At 35.1% G+C, this 15,853-nt stretch overlaps 1 protein-coding gene across 1 annotated transcript; it reads right to left on the reverse strand.

Annotated features, from left to right (window-relative positions):
* Positions 1-1,171: 1,171 nt before the first annotated feature.
* LOC128990463 (CDGSH iron-sulfur domain-containing protein 2 homolog) lies at positions 1,172-13,018 on the reverse strand. The gene is made up of 3 exons (XM_054412836.1): positions 12,800-13,018; positions 3,570-3,655; positions 1,172-1,638 (listed from the first exon to the last, which is right to left on the reverse strand). The coding sequence occupies exons 1-3, from the start codon at positions 12,894-12,896 to the stop codon at positions 1,444-1,446; spliced, it is 378 nt and encodes a 125-aa protein (XP_054268811.1). The 5' UTR covers positions 12,897-13,018; the 3' UTR covers positions 1,172-1,443.
* Positions 13,019-15,853: the final 2,835 nt, after the last annotated feature.

Here is a 15,853-nt window from a genome sequence, read left to right on the forward strand (position 1 = left end):
CGGTGGAGTTTTGGGTGTTTGAAAAAACCTCCAAAACTGTAGCTGTTGATAACGAGATTTGAAAGATTACTGTACTCTGTATACTCTACTGACTCTTTGCTTTTGTAACTTAGTCTTTACTTTTATGTGTCAGTTTAATCAATATTTTTTTTTATGATGAAAGCAAAATGCATATTGTAACTAGTAAACATGAACAAGTAAATTTGAGGAAAACCGTCAATCAGCTGCAAAGTTACCTACAAAACAAGAAATAATTGACACAAAGAATGGGGTTTCACTAACCCAAACATGCCTGAATTACCTTGGATATGATCACGAGACGTTATCGACAGACCACCACCGCGCCGTGCAGAATGCATTATACCAAGTATAGCCGAACTGTTCGTGGGAAATTGTTATCTGTATCACTGTCACTGTCAAAACGTATCGTTTGTAGGTTAAATTTAAATTAATTTAACTGTCATAACCTAACCTAACTTGCTGATAATGAAAATATCGAATGAAGGTTTACTAATAACAAAAATAGTTCTGTTCATAAAATAAAATTATAAATGTCTCAACATCAATTATATAATTTTTTAATTATAAAATTAAACTATCATAACCTAACCAAACCAACCAAAATTGCTGATAATGAAAAAAAATTGAGTAAAAAAGTTAATGCCTCCGCCGAGTTTTGAACCGGCTACCTTCGAATTATCAGCCCGTTGCGCTATCCACTACACCACCGAGACCTATGGCTGTGCATCGTATCGTTGCGGTAATGGTGTTCGCTCGAGCAGTGGTGGGTGGGTGGTGGTGGGTAGTGGCGGTCTGTCAGCAAGGGTTTCTAATATGATCCATTTCTTTTCTAGACATGCGGATTGATTTGTTTAATGTCTAACATTCATTAATATTTTATATCCAAGAGACAAAATCAGGCAACAAAAGGATGTTAAAACCAACCACAATGTCTTGCCACAAAATTTATCCTCAATTCTTGATCCTGAGACTTTCTCCTTCAGTCAATTCACGGAAGTGAAAAGTATGTTCAAATAAGGTGGTGTAATAAGGTATTACACCTACAGCAGACGTCTCTGTATCCAAAACTATTAGCTTTGTCACAATCTGAGCATGTTATTGTCCTAGATTAAGATAGTTAGTGGATAAAACAAACTCGCAAGAGAAAAGCTCTTATAAAACATTTTGTATTTATTTATTTAACAACAATTCATAAAAATTATCCTTTCACCATATTTTACAAGCATTAATATAGCAATATCATATCAACAGTCCAATTGCAGCATTCGTAGAGTAGAAGATTTTTTGAACATTCAAAAACAATTGATTAAATGATTCTACTTCTATGTCCCTCATTTGCAATAGACTAAATAGAAATGAATATGAATACTATTTCGCATCTAATATAAAAATTGTTGCACCTAGGACAGAGAGCAAGGGGGATTACTTTTTCTTGTTGATAATCAGAGGGCCAACATTGTCTCCGTGAGTTTTGTTGTATTTTCCGTGAGCTCCATCACAGTACGGGAACTTTGAGCTCCTCCAACATCGACAGAAAGCAGCCTTGTCACCGAGATCTTCAATATTAAAACTATCGACTACTTTGGCGTCGGTTTTCTTGATGTCAGGATTCACCGGCTGCAACAAAAATTATGATTACACCCGTTGCTTCAACGTCAATAGGCCTACAACAAGGAAGAGGTAAACTAAACGATTACAAATTGTATATTTGATAAATCATAAAATATTAAAATGAATAAGCTCTTGGCTATTACAGATGGTTTCTCTGTAAGGCATTAAAATACTGATTAATATTTATATTGAACTAGTAAACACCCCTTTCAGGGTTTTTTACAGGTGTAAAAAATGCTAGTATTTCTTAACAAAGAGTTTAGGACTCACAGAGATCAGTTTTACCTCAATTAACCATCACTCTATGTTAACTGTTAACAGTTAATGAGGAATTAACTGTAATGAAATCAATTGAGGAATTGTCCAAGATATCAGGACAATTCTTTAGCATAGTTGGAGATTAATAAAGATAGTGTACACCTCAATTTTTAACTTCATTATGAATAACGTAATAACTACAATATTGAAGAAAAAATTAACAAAATAAAGAGGAATAAACATGTGAAAAATCTATATACAGCGGAACCCATAAATTGTAGAAAAGATGACGCCAAAACAATTTTTCAATGAATTACCGATCCTACTCAAAATAAAATATTGCGGTCAATGTGTAATATAAGTCCAACATAACTTTCTCACATTTGAATTTTTTGGTTAATGCAATGAATTGGATTTTCTACTCAAGTACTAAGTTAACATTTGCTGAGATTAGAGAAGAAACAGAAGTACGTAACATTGTTTTGTTAAATCTTTAAGCCAATCCCAACAGTCTTTGATAGAAATACTAGATGTAAAAACAGAAAAAATAACATAACTTACAGGGAGTGGCATCCTATATATCTTATACAAACATACATTTTTTAAGCAAAATACATGGTTTAAATCAAATGGTAAAAACACTGGCTATGTCAAATTGTTATAGTTACATAATATGTCTAAATAATAAAGATAAGACAAGACCCTCATGATAACCATAATCATTCAAATACAGATTCTGTGTAGAGCCTACACTAACTTGTTAGTCTCCTTAGAATATGTGACTTTTCACACCTTCATTTTGATAATAAAATTTGCCATCAGATTATTTAATTACCGTACCAAAAGCCAATGTTTATGTTAATTGGTCTATTGACTGGCATTTGTAATCAAAATGAAGTTATTCCAAAAGAAATTTCAAAATTGATGGATCAATTTCCAATATTTTTTTCTTAAAATATCTTCTAACAAATTTGTGACATTAATTTGTTTACATTTGACTGTAACAGCCTAAATTAGTCTGCTTGGCTACACAAAAATGATCGCTTATCATATCCTGTCATATCAAAAAACAGGATATTATAAACAAAATGTTAAACCTGTTTTGAATATCTTAACTTTAAAAGAACAATATATAAAAAAAATGTTTAAAATATTGAAATTGGTCAAGACACCTTTTATTAGATCAATTCAAATAGATTGACCCCATTATAAAACCATGCAGTGTAATTTGCTGTGACATTATTTATTTCCCACAAACGTAACTATTGTAAATCATCTAATATTTATTAGGGTTGTAATTTAGCCAGGAGTCAAAACCAAAAGATCAAATTTTACGCTAGACTCCAAAAAGTGTATTTTATAACTCATTTTCAATGTTTTTATACAATTTTCTAAAAAAGTTATAAATGGTACAGGGTTAAACCAAGTAAATTAAGCTATAAGAAACAACTTTAGGCTTTCCATTTACCTTCTCGGCATTTCAGTATGGCTTTATTTCACTCTGCCCAAAAATCATATCAAAATCTTTTGCCCATTGAAACGTTCTATGATACTTTTTACTAACGTTTCCCTTTCCAAATATATCCTGTGAGGATGTCCATATTGGACCACCCTGTATATTGATCATACAAACATTTGGAATAGTCTACTTATACTACTATACTAATTTTTCTATTTACCGATTTTGGTCTAAATAATCTGTATGTCGCATACGATGCTCCTCCAACAACAGCAAATAGAGGAATCATTGACAGCCAATCCTTGACTGTAACATCAACAATTGAATTAGTATTTCTGATTGAGTGGTTTGGATCTTAAATAACTTAGCCTATCAATGTTGTAGGGATCTGTCAAATCTGAATCTCGAATCCACCAAAACCTATTTTTTTTTAATGGAATTATTTAAGGCATATACTGTGACATTGCCTACCATAGAGGTTATTCACGTTGTAATATACAGTACTGTGACATTGACTAACCATAGAGTTTATTGTCGTAATATACAGTACTGTGACATTGCCTAATAGAGGTTATTCTCGTTGTAATATAAAGTACTGTGACATTGACTAACCATAGAGTTTATTGTCGTCGTAATATACAGTACTGTGACATTGAGTAACCATAGAGGTTATTGTCGTCGTAATATAAAGTAAGTTACTGTGACTTTGCCTTTTTATCACATTTTATGAATAGAGTACACTATCAATGAACAAATTTAAAATTAACAGTGTACCTACAACAAACATAAATAACCAATAAAAACCAGCTGATCCATGAACCTTTTTGAAAACCACTTTCTTGTCTATACAAAGAAACCAGCTACCTACTATATTAGTCCGTTCACAAAATTTGCGGTAAGTGGGGAAGGTTTCCTGGGTCACCGACCACTTCAATTAAGCTATACAATACAATATTCTTTATTGTTAATTCGTCAAGAATTACAATAGTGTCAATACAATAGTGAATTGTACATGTTAAGTTTCATAAAATTCCTTTATTGAGTAGAAGGGTCTTGCGATTAGCCACTTCTTCAACTCCTGGTGTAGCTTGTTGCCAGTCAGGTCTCTCAGGTAGTCAGGTAGATGGTTCCTCAGCTTGCAGCCGGTGTAGGAAGGTTTTTTCTCCCAAAGAGTTGTTCGGTGAACTGGTAGTGCAAATTTGGAGCCATGACGGGTGTTGTAGTGGTGCAGGTCTTGGTTTCTTGGGGGGTTTATTTCATTCACATACTTTATGGTTTCAAGTATGTAGAGAGACACCACTGTGAGGATTCCTAGGTTTGCGAATGCTAGTCTGCAAGTCTGTGGTGGGACAAGGTTGGCGAGGGCTCTTATGGCTTTCTTTTGTAGGACAAGAATTCGATTCATATTTTTTGTTAAAGTTCGTCCCCACACTGTCAAGCCATATCTAAGATGCGACTCTACCAGTGGGAAGTAAGCTGTTTTGGCCACAGAGAGTCCGCCTATGTAGTTTATTCTTCTGACGACATATATTCCAGTACTGATTTTTTTCTTAAGTGGTTGATGTGCTCTTTCCATGTTAGTTTGTTATCAAGGATAACACCGAGAAATTTTGTGTGGTTTTCTATTGTTACATCCTCTAATTGAGGGACTATGTCTTTTTTCTTACTGAAATTCAGAGTTGTAGTTTTTGTGGGGTTTATTGCTAAGTCATTGTTCTTTGAGTAGAGGATAGTTTTATTTAGGATCGATTTTGAATTAAGGTAAAGGTTTTGGGCTGTGTTGTCCTTGATCAAAATGGTTGTGTCATCTGCATACATGATTGCAACAGCATTTTCACTCTAAATTTGTTTGGGGAAGTCATTAGTCAATAAGATGAATAGAATCCGGCCTAATGCAGAGCCTTGTGGAACTCCTTTCGTCAGCTTGCTTTTTGAAGATTTGAGACTTTCTGTGACTTCATTTGATGAGTTTTTCAGTTCCACGACTTGTGAACGTCCCGTTAGGTAGCTTTTGAACCATTCTAGCGCAGAATTTCTTATACCGAGTCTTTCGAGTTTCTTGCATATCAGGTCGTGGCCCAGGCAGTCAAAAGCCTTACTGTAATCAAGGAAGATGGCGGAAATGTATTGTTCGTTTTCTATCTGGTCTAGGACGTACTCAATTAGTGCTGTTATAGCTGAGGATGTAGATTTATTCTTCCGAAAGCCATGTTGGCTGTCAGTTAAGAGTTTGTTATGATTAAGATGTGCCATTAATCTAGCCAGAGCAATTTTTTCTATGATTTTAGAGAAACTGGAGATGAGAGAGATGGGCCTGTAGTTTTGAGCATTTTCAGTTGGTCCTTTTTTTATGTTTGGGGTATATTTTACTGACTTTTATGGCGGATGGGAATTTGCCTTCTTTAAATGATTTATTTATAAGATAAACCAGAGGAGAGATGAGTTCTTGAGAGCAGTGCTTTATCATCTTAGAGGAAAACTCATCTATTCCACTTGATGTTTTGGCTTTTAGGGTTATTATCGTTTTAACTTCTTTATAGGATGTTGAAGTTAGGGTAAGGTGTATTGGGCTGTAGTAAAAAACATGTGTCTTCAATTCTTTATTATTGTTTTGTTGTGTTTGTAAACAAGTCCATTATAATTCAATGTAGTATTGTTCAAGTTATTAAAAACCTTTCTAAAGGTAATAAAAGTTCTTTTCATTCATTCTTACTCTCATTACAATTTTAATAACTTGATATTGTGAAATGGATACGATCCTAAAGCCAGACAAGTTTAGTGTAGATCCAAGCTCATCATCTGCAAGTAAGGAATGGACACATTGGCACAAAACATTTCAGAATTTTGTTACCAGCATCACACCACAACCATCCGACTCCGATAAACTCAAAATCCCTTTGTGTTTGAAGAATCTAGGCTTCACAGCAGCACACACATTGCAGGAGTTTGTTATTCGTCTGATTTCATCAATCGAGTAGGGCAAGTTTTTACTTCGAACCCAGTGGTACAAACGTGTCACACCTGGATGACATAGATTCGCATGTAAATCAATCAACAGTTTTTCTTGATTTTGGATTGAAGAACATACTCTAGTCAGGGCATCTGCAGCCATATTATCTTTACCGGGTCTATATACAATATCATAATGAAAGCACGACAATTCCAGTTTCCACCTCATTATCTTTTCATTTTTCACTTTGCTATGACGGTTGTTATCGAACATAAAAGAAACCGACCTCTGGTCAGTAATCAGCTTGAAATGTTTACCAACCAAATAGTGACGCCATTTCCGCAGTGCTTCCACAATAGCTTGTGCTTCTTTTTCGACACTTGAATGTCTTTGTTCTGCTGGAGAAAGTATCCTTGAGAAGAATGCGACTGGACGGTTCGATTGAGTCAAAGTAGCAGCAATGGTACTCTCAGATGCATCAGTTTCTACAATGAACTGTGCTTCAGGGTCAATGCAGCTTACTACAGATCCGATGATTTCACTTTTTATAGTTTCGAAAGACTGGAGCCCTGCTTTGGACAAAGGGAATGTAGTACGCGCAAGTGGAATCACTTTGGTAGCATAATCTGGTATAAGTGATGCATAATGTGAAAACATACCAAGGGTCCTCCTCAGTGATGCGGTGTCTCTGGGTGGAGGTAAATTTTTCAAAGGAAATAGGCGACTGGGGTCAGGCTTGATAGTTTTGTTTGATATATGATAGCCCAACAAGTTGATCGATCGCAGTGAAAATGAAGACTTCTCATTATTAATAGTTAGGTTGTATTTGGATGCAGCTTCGATAAACTTTTTTAAGTTTATATCGTGTTGTTCTTGTGTTTTTCCACAGATTGTGACATCATCAAGATAGGCGTAAGTGTCTTGTAACTGTTCTGTTCGGATGACTTGGTCAATTACACGTTGGAATGCTGCCACCCCATTAGTGACCCCAAACGGGATACGTTTAAACTGGTAGAGTTGACCACAGGCCTCAAAAGCTGTGTAGTGCTTTTCTTCATTTCTTATCTTTACTTGGTGGTACGCACTTTTCAAGTCGATAGTACTGAAAAACTCATAATTTGCAACTTTGTTAACGATATCATCGATTCTAGGTAGTGGGTAAGCGTCCAGTAATGTAAAACGATTTATAGTCCTGGAGTAGTCAATGACCATTCTTTTTCTATGATTTTCAGTAGTAACTACTAATGCTTGAGCCCTCCATGGAGACATACTAGGCTCTATAACATCGTCTTTAAGCAATTTACTTACTTCGTTTTCAATAAACTTTAAATCATCGGTGCTATGGCGATGATACTTGATTGCGATTGGCTTACATTCCGGTTTTAAATTAGAAAACAAAGATACTGGTTCTACAGTTGAGGCTGCCACGCTACATACGGTTAGTTGTGACTTGTTGCCACCAAAGACTACTTTAATACTTGCATGGTTTTTCAAAATATCATGTCCAACAATTATATCTGCACAAAGATCTGGTAACAATGAAAGATTAACTTGCTTGTAAAAGTGATCAAGAATGACAAGATTTACTTTGCATTGACCTGTTATGTCGGATGTGATTGATGTAGTAGCCATTGAGACAGTACCCCTACCTGGTTTTATAGAAATACCTAAATTAAGAGCAGTAGATTTGTTTATAAAACTTAGAGAGCTTCCCGTATCTATCAAAGCAGAGACAGATTTACCATTAACTAGGGCTTGTACTGTACTCTTTGTTAACCCACCGGGCGAAGCTGCTAGGTCAATAGAGTTCATTACTTCTTTAGATTTATCCAATTGCTTGGTTTGTAGTTTACCTGCCCTGCAGACCTTAGCAAAATGCCCCTGTTTACCACAGTTATGACAAATTGTATTTTTAGCTGGACATTTGACCCTAGGATGTCTTAGATTACCACAAAAGAAACATTTTTCAGTCACAGCAGCTAGAGAACACTTTTGATTAAAGCCACTTCTGCATTTGAACGGCTGAATATCGATTTCAAAGGCCCGCTGCCTTCATCAAATCGAAACCGTTACTTATTAGTAATAGTAGACGAGTTTTCACGGTTCCCTTTCGCTTTCCCTTGTTCAGACATGTCATCGTCGACAGTTAAGTCGAAACTAAAAACATTATTTTCTACTTTTGGGGTTCCTAGTTACATACATTCGGACAGAGGAACATCATTTCTGAGCCAAGACTTAAAAAGCTACTTGAACTCACTTGGAATCTCAACTAGTAGAACCACTGCGTACAATCCAGCAGGTAATGGGCAAGTTGAAAGGTAATGGCATTCTATGGAAAACAATTGAACTGGCGTTGAAATCACTTAACTTAGAAATAAACCAATGGGAGACAGTTTTAGAGGATGCCCTCAGCTCAGTGAGATCATTACTTTGCACAGCCACAAATCAAACTCCTCACGAGCGTATGTTCTTACATCCACGTAGATCTGGGAACAATGGTGTTTCAGCTCCTTCATGGCTTCTCAATTCCGGCCCTGTCTACTTGAAGAGATTCAATCGTACGTCCAAGTATGAGCCACTTGTTGAAGAGGTCCAACTTCTTCACGGGAATGCCGAGTATGCTCATGTAAAGTTGCCTGACGGAAGAGAAACTACCGTGTCTACACGTCATCTTGCTCCGGTTGGTGAGTACCAAACCGACATAAAGCAAACCGATTTTGAGAGTGATGAAAATATTCTATTACCCACTTCTCAACCTGAACCTGAATACTTTCCTAGTCCTTCATCAACACAGAACCAAGAAGATGAAATGAATACTACTGCCGAGAATTTACAACCTAGACAAGAAGCTTCTAGAGGAGAGAACCATAACACATATCCGAGAAGAAGTTTCAGAAGCAGAAGACCTCCTAATTATTTAAATGATTACGTTCATTAACATTAGGGAGGAAGAATGTAGTAAAAAACATGTGTCTTCAATTCTTTATTATTGTTTTGTTGTGTTTGTAAACAAGTCCATTATAATTCAATGTAGTATTGTTCAAGTTATTAAAAACCTTTCTAAAGGTAATAAAAGTTCTTTTCATTCATTCTTACTCTCATTACATGGGCAGACTGGTTCCTCTCCATTCAGCACTGTTTCAGGGTCTATAACGATTGCTCTATTTTGGTCAAGGGTATTTTCTGCTATATTTGAGAAGAATGTGTTGAAGTGTTCGGCCATTTCTTTTGTGTCGTTTGTGAGTTTGCCATTTATTTCTAATTCTGTAAGGGTTTTCTCTTCACATTTTCCTTTCCTTTCCTTGTTTATAACTTGCCATAGTGCTTTTGGTTTGTTGTCAGCTTGTTCTATGAAGCTAGCTGTTGAGAACATTTTTAGGTTTCTTAGTTTCATGTCGTATATCCTTTTTCTATTAATCATTTCTAATTTGTCTTCATTTCTGTTCGTTAACTCAAACTTTTGCAGAGCTTTCAAAAAGTTCTCTTTAAGGTATTTTGCTTCAGGATCGTAGTACTTCATATGTTTTTTGTTTGTACTAATTTTAGTTTTCTTTAATGGGCATGTATAATCCAGTGCTGTTTGAAGAATATTATGAAATTTGTTGTAGGAGGTTTCAAGATTCGGTGAAGAGTAAACATGTTCCCAATTTTGTAGATGGAGGTGAGCCTTTAGATTGTTTAGGTTGGTGTTGTTTAGGCTTCTTTTCATTACAAATCTTTGGGAAGTGTCTTCTTGGTGTGTTTTCAGCAGGCACAGCTGCGCAGTGTGGTCAGATAGACCAGTATGCACAACTTGTCCAGTAATATACGCATATGGTATGTTTGAGCATATACAGTCTATTGAAGTGGCTGTGTCATGGGTTATTCTGGTGGCCTCTAGAGGAAATCTCCAGATGTTTTGTGTGGTTAACTCTTCTTCCAGCATGGTGTTTTTGGAATCTTGGGTGAGCCTGTCGATATTTATGTCACCGATGAGTATGAGGTTTTTCTTGTGTACTTCTTGTAGTTCTAGCGTGTCTGATAGGAGGTCAAGGGCAATTCTTACATTTTCGATTGGTGGTCTATAGATGCCCAGAATGTAGATATCCTTTTTCTTTGTTGTCTGCATGCGAATCATTGCTGCTTCGAAAATTAACTCCTGGCATGTGTTTGATATGTTAATAGCTGATACTGTATCAGCAAGGGATTCCTTGGAATATATTGCAACACCTCCAAGTTTATGTTCTTCTCTACTAAAGTGGGTAATTAAAGAGTAGCCGGGAATTTTTGTAGCTTCTAGCTCTGTTTTTTTCAGTCCGTGTTCAGTCAAGACTAGAATGCTTGGTTTTGTGTCATTGAGAATATGGTGTAGTCTGTTCGTCTTTGTAGCAAGTCCTCTAATATTTTGGTGCATTATTGCTACAAAAGAATTATTTGGAGATTTGCAGATTTTTCTTTTGCTTTTTCAGGCTGTTCGTTTCTAAAAAAGGGGTTATAGTATGGGACACTGTAGAGTGATTGGATTGTTGACTTGAATTGGGTTCCTGCAGCTGCTCATGTTTCTGTTCTCTTTAAAAGAGAGGCAGTCCATCTCGGTCATGTTTAGTCGCTTGGTGTGTGACAGAATATTCTTTCACGTGTTTGTATACGTCTTCATTCCTTCATTCCTTTATGTCTTTCAGCTTACAGTATATATCAGCTGTCAGTTGGTTGATTCATAGTTAAAATGAAATATGGAGTATGGAGTCAGTGTTTCTATACGCGGGATTATTATCGCGAAAACGGGATGCGGGATTTTTGGCTATGACGTCTGTTTTAATTTTTCATGCTTTATTTTAGCGAACAACTAACCCCAATTAATAAAATTACTGTAAAAAATATAATAGACAGAAGCAATGTTTAAACTAGGCTACTATTTAAACACGATACGTCTAAATATAACACCTTTTAGATATTCCATCCCCATGTTAAAGTTGTAGTCCAGGTTTTTAGTAAAATTTGTCTTAGTTGATGTGAGCCACCTACAGATTGTGCTGATCTAAATTACTGATTTCTGCCGATTACATGATGGTTTTTATCAAGTAAAACTGATGGAATGACTTATTATGAGCTAGGTATAGCAACTGTTGTGACCCAGCAACTATGTCAGTAACGAAAAATAAGGTACAAAATAGAGTTTTAGAAACTAGCGCAATCTGTGACTGGCTCACAACTACATTCTTTTTTAGTAAAATATTGGCGACAGCTGATCCATAGTCAATGATAACACTCAGAATTTAACCAAAAAAATCTTACAGGATTAAAACATGATTCAAAAGCAGGATTAACCCTAGGACTGCCCTGATGGTTTGGATGAATGTCCCTTCCATTTTTGTGATTTCACAAGAGTTCTTTTTAAAAATTTGCAGTCGTCTAAATTACTTATCACTACTAGGCCTACTTAATAAACTAACTATAAGATGTACTTATCACATCATATAGATACTCGCTTTGTAAAGAAAAGGAAGGAGGTTTCAGAGAACAATAACTGTGTAGGCCTACCTATTTCAAATTGTAGGCCATGTTTTTATTTCTAGCTACAGATAAATAGCCTATAAATTATACATAACACTAACACAATCCTTTATTGATATATTAGTCATTGCCCAAATGACAATTTTTGTCATTTCAAATTACAGCTGATTTCTAATAGGTATTAATTTATTTCCCAAATTGTCTGACATTATAATCACATAGGCTACGATTCTTGATACGAAAATAAAATCCAGAACAAAATCTTACTATTGGTACCAACCACAACCCGTTTCATTAAAGATTAAAGAATAAATTGACGCGGTAAACTCAAAATCATCTTGCGCCTAAATTTTTATTCAAATTGTAACGACAATAACATTGATATGTTAATGCTATAAGATTTGTTTAAGTTAACTTGAAACATGAAAATAAAAGTTTAGAATTTCATCTTTCGAATGGTATCAAAACAATGGTTTTGGAATGATTTTAAATTAAAGCTGTTTGAAAAAGAAAGTGACACTATATGATGATTTTCGTCATATGGGCATTTTCGAAGCACAGACTATGACAAAAATCGTCATATTGCCAGTCCATATAGTCAGTTAAATGGGATTTCCGGACCCAGTGAGAGGGATTAGGCTATTTGTTTAGTCCTTTAGTAGTGTGGAAACACTGTATGGAGTTAGTGAAGTGGGTATGGAACGGAGTAGGGGCCTGTACAGCTGTTTACTGTAGCAAATAAATACAGTAAATTGACTTAAGATAGCCTACACACCTTGGCCTACCTTTGGATCTAGACTAAACTTGTCTTCACAGAAAGGAAATTATGAAATATTTTATTTCAGGACGGCCTATTAGGCTTTAGAGTTGACTGGCTTAACTTACTAGGCCTACTCAATGTTTGTCAACTAAGGCTGTTATCAACGTAAATATATAGGCGTACTAACAGTATGGCTAGTCTTATCGTAAAATTAATTAACTTATTAGGCCTATTGGAGCCCACTTACCTCCTAACCTAAACCATCCTCCAATTGAATTTGGAACGGGTAAGTTTGAAAGATAATTTGGTACATGTTCCTTAACAATTCTTGAAACTGGCTCCATTCTTAAAATATTAGTTCAATTTAAAATCACCACAATATGTTCTTTAGAAACACTTCTATATCAACTTTTTATAGGTCACAGGTTATAGTGTTATGACTTCAATTGAGAACAAGAAGAAGAAATGGATGGATTCGGTTCGGATAAAAATTGAAATAAAAATCCTATTTCCTTCCTAAAAATCCTGATCCAGATTACATCACGTTGTTACTGGGACGCGTTCCGAACAGGCTCACGGGAATAATCCGTGACGTCATATTATTGGTCTGTAGATCCACGATATCATAAGTTTTACCATAGACTAAGCAACACGCATGATTTATCTATGGTTTTACTTAATTATTAAAATTAAGAAAAGTTAGGTATTAAATAATTTTTTTAATTGTAAAATTAATCTGTCATAGCCTAACCAAACTTGCGGATGATGGAAAAATTGAATTAAGGTTTACTAATCGAAAAAATTCTTCTGTTCATAAAATAAAATTATAAATGCTTTAATGCTTTATAATATTTTTATTATAAAATCAAACTGTCATTACCTAACCAAACTTGCTGATAATAAAAAAATCTAATGAATGTTTATACCATAGACTAACCTAGACTTCTCATCCCATTGTAAATGTTGAAGCTCGTTTTTCATGTCTAGTTTATGTACGCCACACTGGGCGCTAGTGTCGACAAAATTTTGTTTCTATTATTTTTGGGTTAATTTCTTGATTTGTGCTTTGATGTTTGGTTAAATAACTTTTTTTTTTTTTTTAACTTAATTTTATTTTACAATCTGTTCAGTACTTTGAGCAATTAGTAAAAGGGATAATATAAATAAGTGTCTTGACCAAGAATCTTCCCTGTGAAAGATCTTGCAAAATTAAATAGTCATGTCATAACTAAAACTATACAAATCGGTATGGGAGTTCTAGAACTTTCACAATTTTCAGTCTGTTGGGAAAATCACTATTGTCCAGCAAATTAACGGCTATATTGTTCGGGTGGCTTTCGAGTTTTTCTTGATAGTTCTTGCTAATTCTTGTTATTTCTTCAATTACTGTAGGTATTCTGAAATCTTCATGGATTGTTCGATTCGAAACAAACCACGGAGCATCAACTATTCTTCGTAGCGCCTTTGACTGAACTAGGGGACAATTTATTGTTTATGACTGTATTAACGGGAAACAAATTGTAAACAAAACACGACCTCTACATAAACCGTATACAGAACTAACAATAAAATTGTCTTCAGCTGTTCCATTAGGATGAGAAATCTACTAAGGGAGTATGTTTTTATAGCTCAGTGGTTTATACTAATCGTAAAACTAGTTCTGTTCATAAAATCAATGATTTATTATAGGCTAAGCATATTAGGAATATAAATGACAGTTAGCGGAAAGTTTAGGTACAGTCCTAATCATCACATTTCTTTATGTTTTTTGGGTCGCTGAACACGAATATGAGGTTTGCTGACAGATATTTTGCCCGGAACATTGGTTATTTTGTGAAAACCCTTAAAATTTGGGCACTTTTTTTGGTTTTTCGGGCAAATTTCGGTAAGTATGGGTTTTAAAGAAAATCCCGCTTTGTAAAATTAAAGATGACAAAATTTACTACAAGTTTCCTACATAATGTTTGTTTCTACGACGAACCGTTTCGCCACTAGAGCACACTAAAAAGGCCAGAAGTACAAAAAAATTAAAAACTATGCTAAATGCTGCCGTTTTACATTACGTTAACCATGGAAAGTACCCATGTTACGATAATTTTAACTATTTATTCATGCTAACAAACTGAAACACACTTAAAAATATCCCCACCACAGCAAACCTGCAGACTAAGCGAATTTCCATTTCCTTAATTGGATTTACACTAAAATGTCTCCTTAGAAATATCACATGTATTCCCTATTTCAATAAAAGTTTAACGAATACTTAGGTTTGCTGCAACAGGGAGGGTAAAAAGGTGTTTTTTGTAAAATGTAATAATTTAGTATAAAATGAATGCATTTTCAAAATTTGATCAAAATATGTTCATAAACAAGCAAACTACAACATTTTACTTAGTCTCCATAAGAATAACATGGGCATTTTAAATTTACAGATTTTTGGAATTTTCTCCGTAACTATTAGACGCATAACAACACTTTAATATACTAAACTATTTGTTTTTTTTAAGCTCTACAAAATGGTATGGAAAGAAATCGCTAAATTTTAAGTTTATAGGGTCAAAAATAGGAAAACCCAATTTTTACCCCATAAATCCCTGTTTCCATAGTCCGATCATGCTGGTTCGCGAACTCGTTCGAATAGACGTATGATTTTTGCTCGGGTTCTCGCCCTAACGGACACATATATGAATTTGATCGGATGGTGTTTTTGCTCTCTAGGGGCCTCAAAACGAAAAAGTAAATTGGTCCCGGGTCCAGGTCTTACCATGAGTACTAAGGTAATAGCTTATTCCCTATAGGGGAAATTCACTAATAAAGTAACTAGTGTGTCTTCTGACCGCAAAACTCCACCTGAAAGAAATACCCGTCTTTTAGGATTAAATTGTGGAAAATAGAGACAATCTTTCTTTTTATTATTCTTTATAATTTCTTTCATTGATAATTTTAATAATCTCATGAATAGGTTGGTTGGTAGGATCATGTAATTCACTCTCTTCGGGTTGAAGGTTGGCATTCCATCCATTTTTATGGGCCCAAGATGAGAGAAAAAACATCTTCCTCCACATCCTCATTCGCTTCTAAGGCTTCTTCAAGGGTAAGAAACTGAGGACCAAGTTTATCTTTGAATATTCTCAGCTGCCTACAGTTTTCTTCTTTATAGAAAGGCAAGGAGTAGTGAGTATGTTTTCGATTAAGTTTTTCTTGGTTAATGCTAGGTTTTTTATGGTTGAAAGGTTGATGCTCTGGACATAACTTTTGTGTAGTAGGAACCCACCATCAATAACATACTGCACTTGACCAT

This window comes from Macrosteles quadrilineatus, unplaced genomic scaffold, assembly GCF_028750875.1.
Source record: "Macrosteles quadrilineatus isolate MER2022 unplaced genomic scaffold, UCM_ALF_1.0 Scaffold_1__1_contigs__length_201487025, whole genome shotgun sequence".
Lineage (NCBI taxonomy): Eukaryota > Metazoa > Arthropoda > Insecta > Hemiptera > Cicadellidae > Macrosteles > Macrosteles quadrilineatus.

Bases quoted from the DNA above. Each gene is read 5' to 3' on its own strand.
- LOC128990463 (XM_054412836.1), bottom strand. From the start codon at position 12,896: ATGGAGCCAGTTTCAAGAATTGTTAAGGAACATGTACCAAATTATCTT. The intron at 3,656-12,799 runs GTAAGTGGGCTC...TTGATGTTACAG, and splicing joins AGGATGGTTTAGGTTAGGAG to TCAAGGATTGGCTGTCAATG. The intron at 1,639-3,569 runs GTAAATAGAAAA...TTTTTGTTGCAG, and splicing joins GATTATTTAGACCAAAATCG to CCGGTGAATCCTGACATCAA.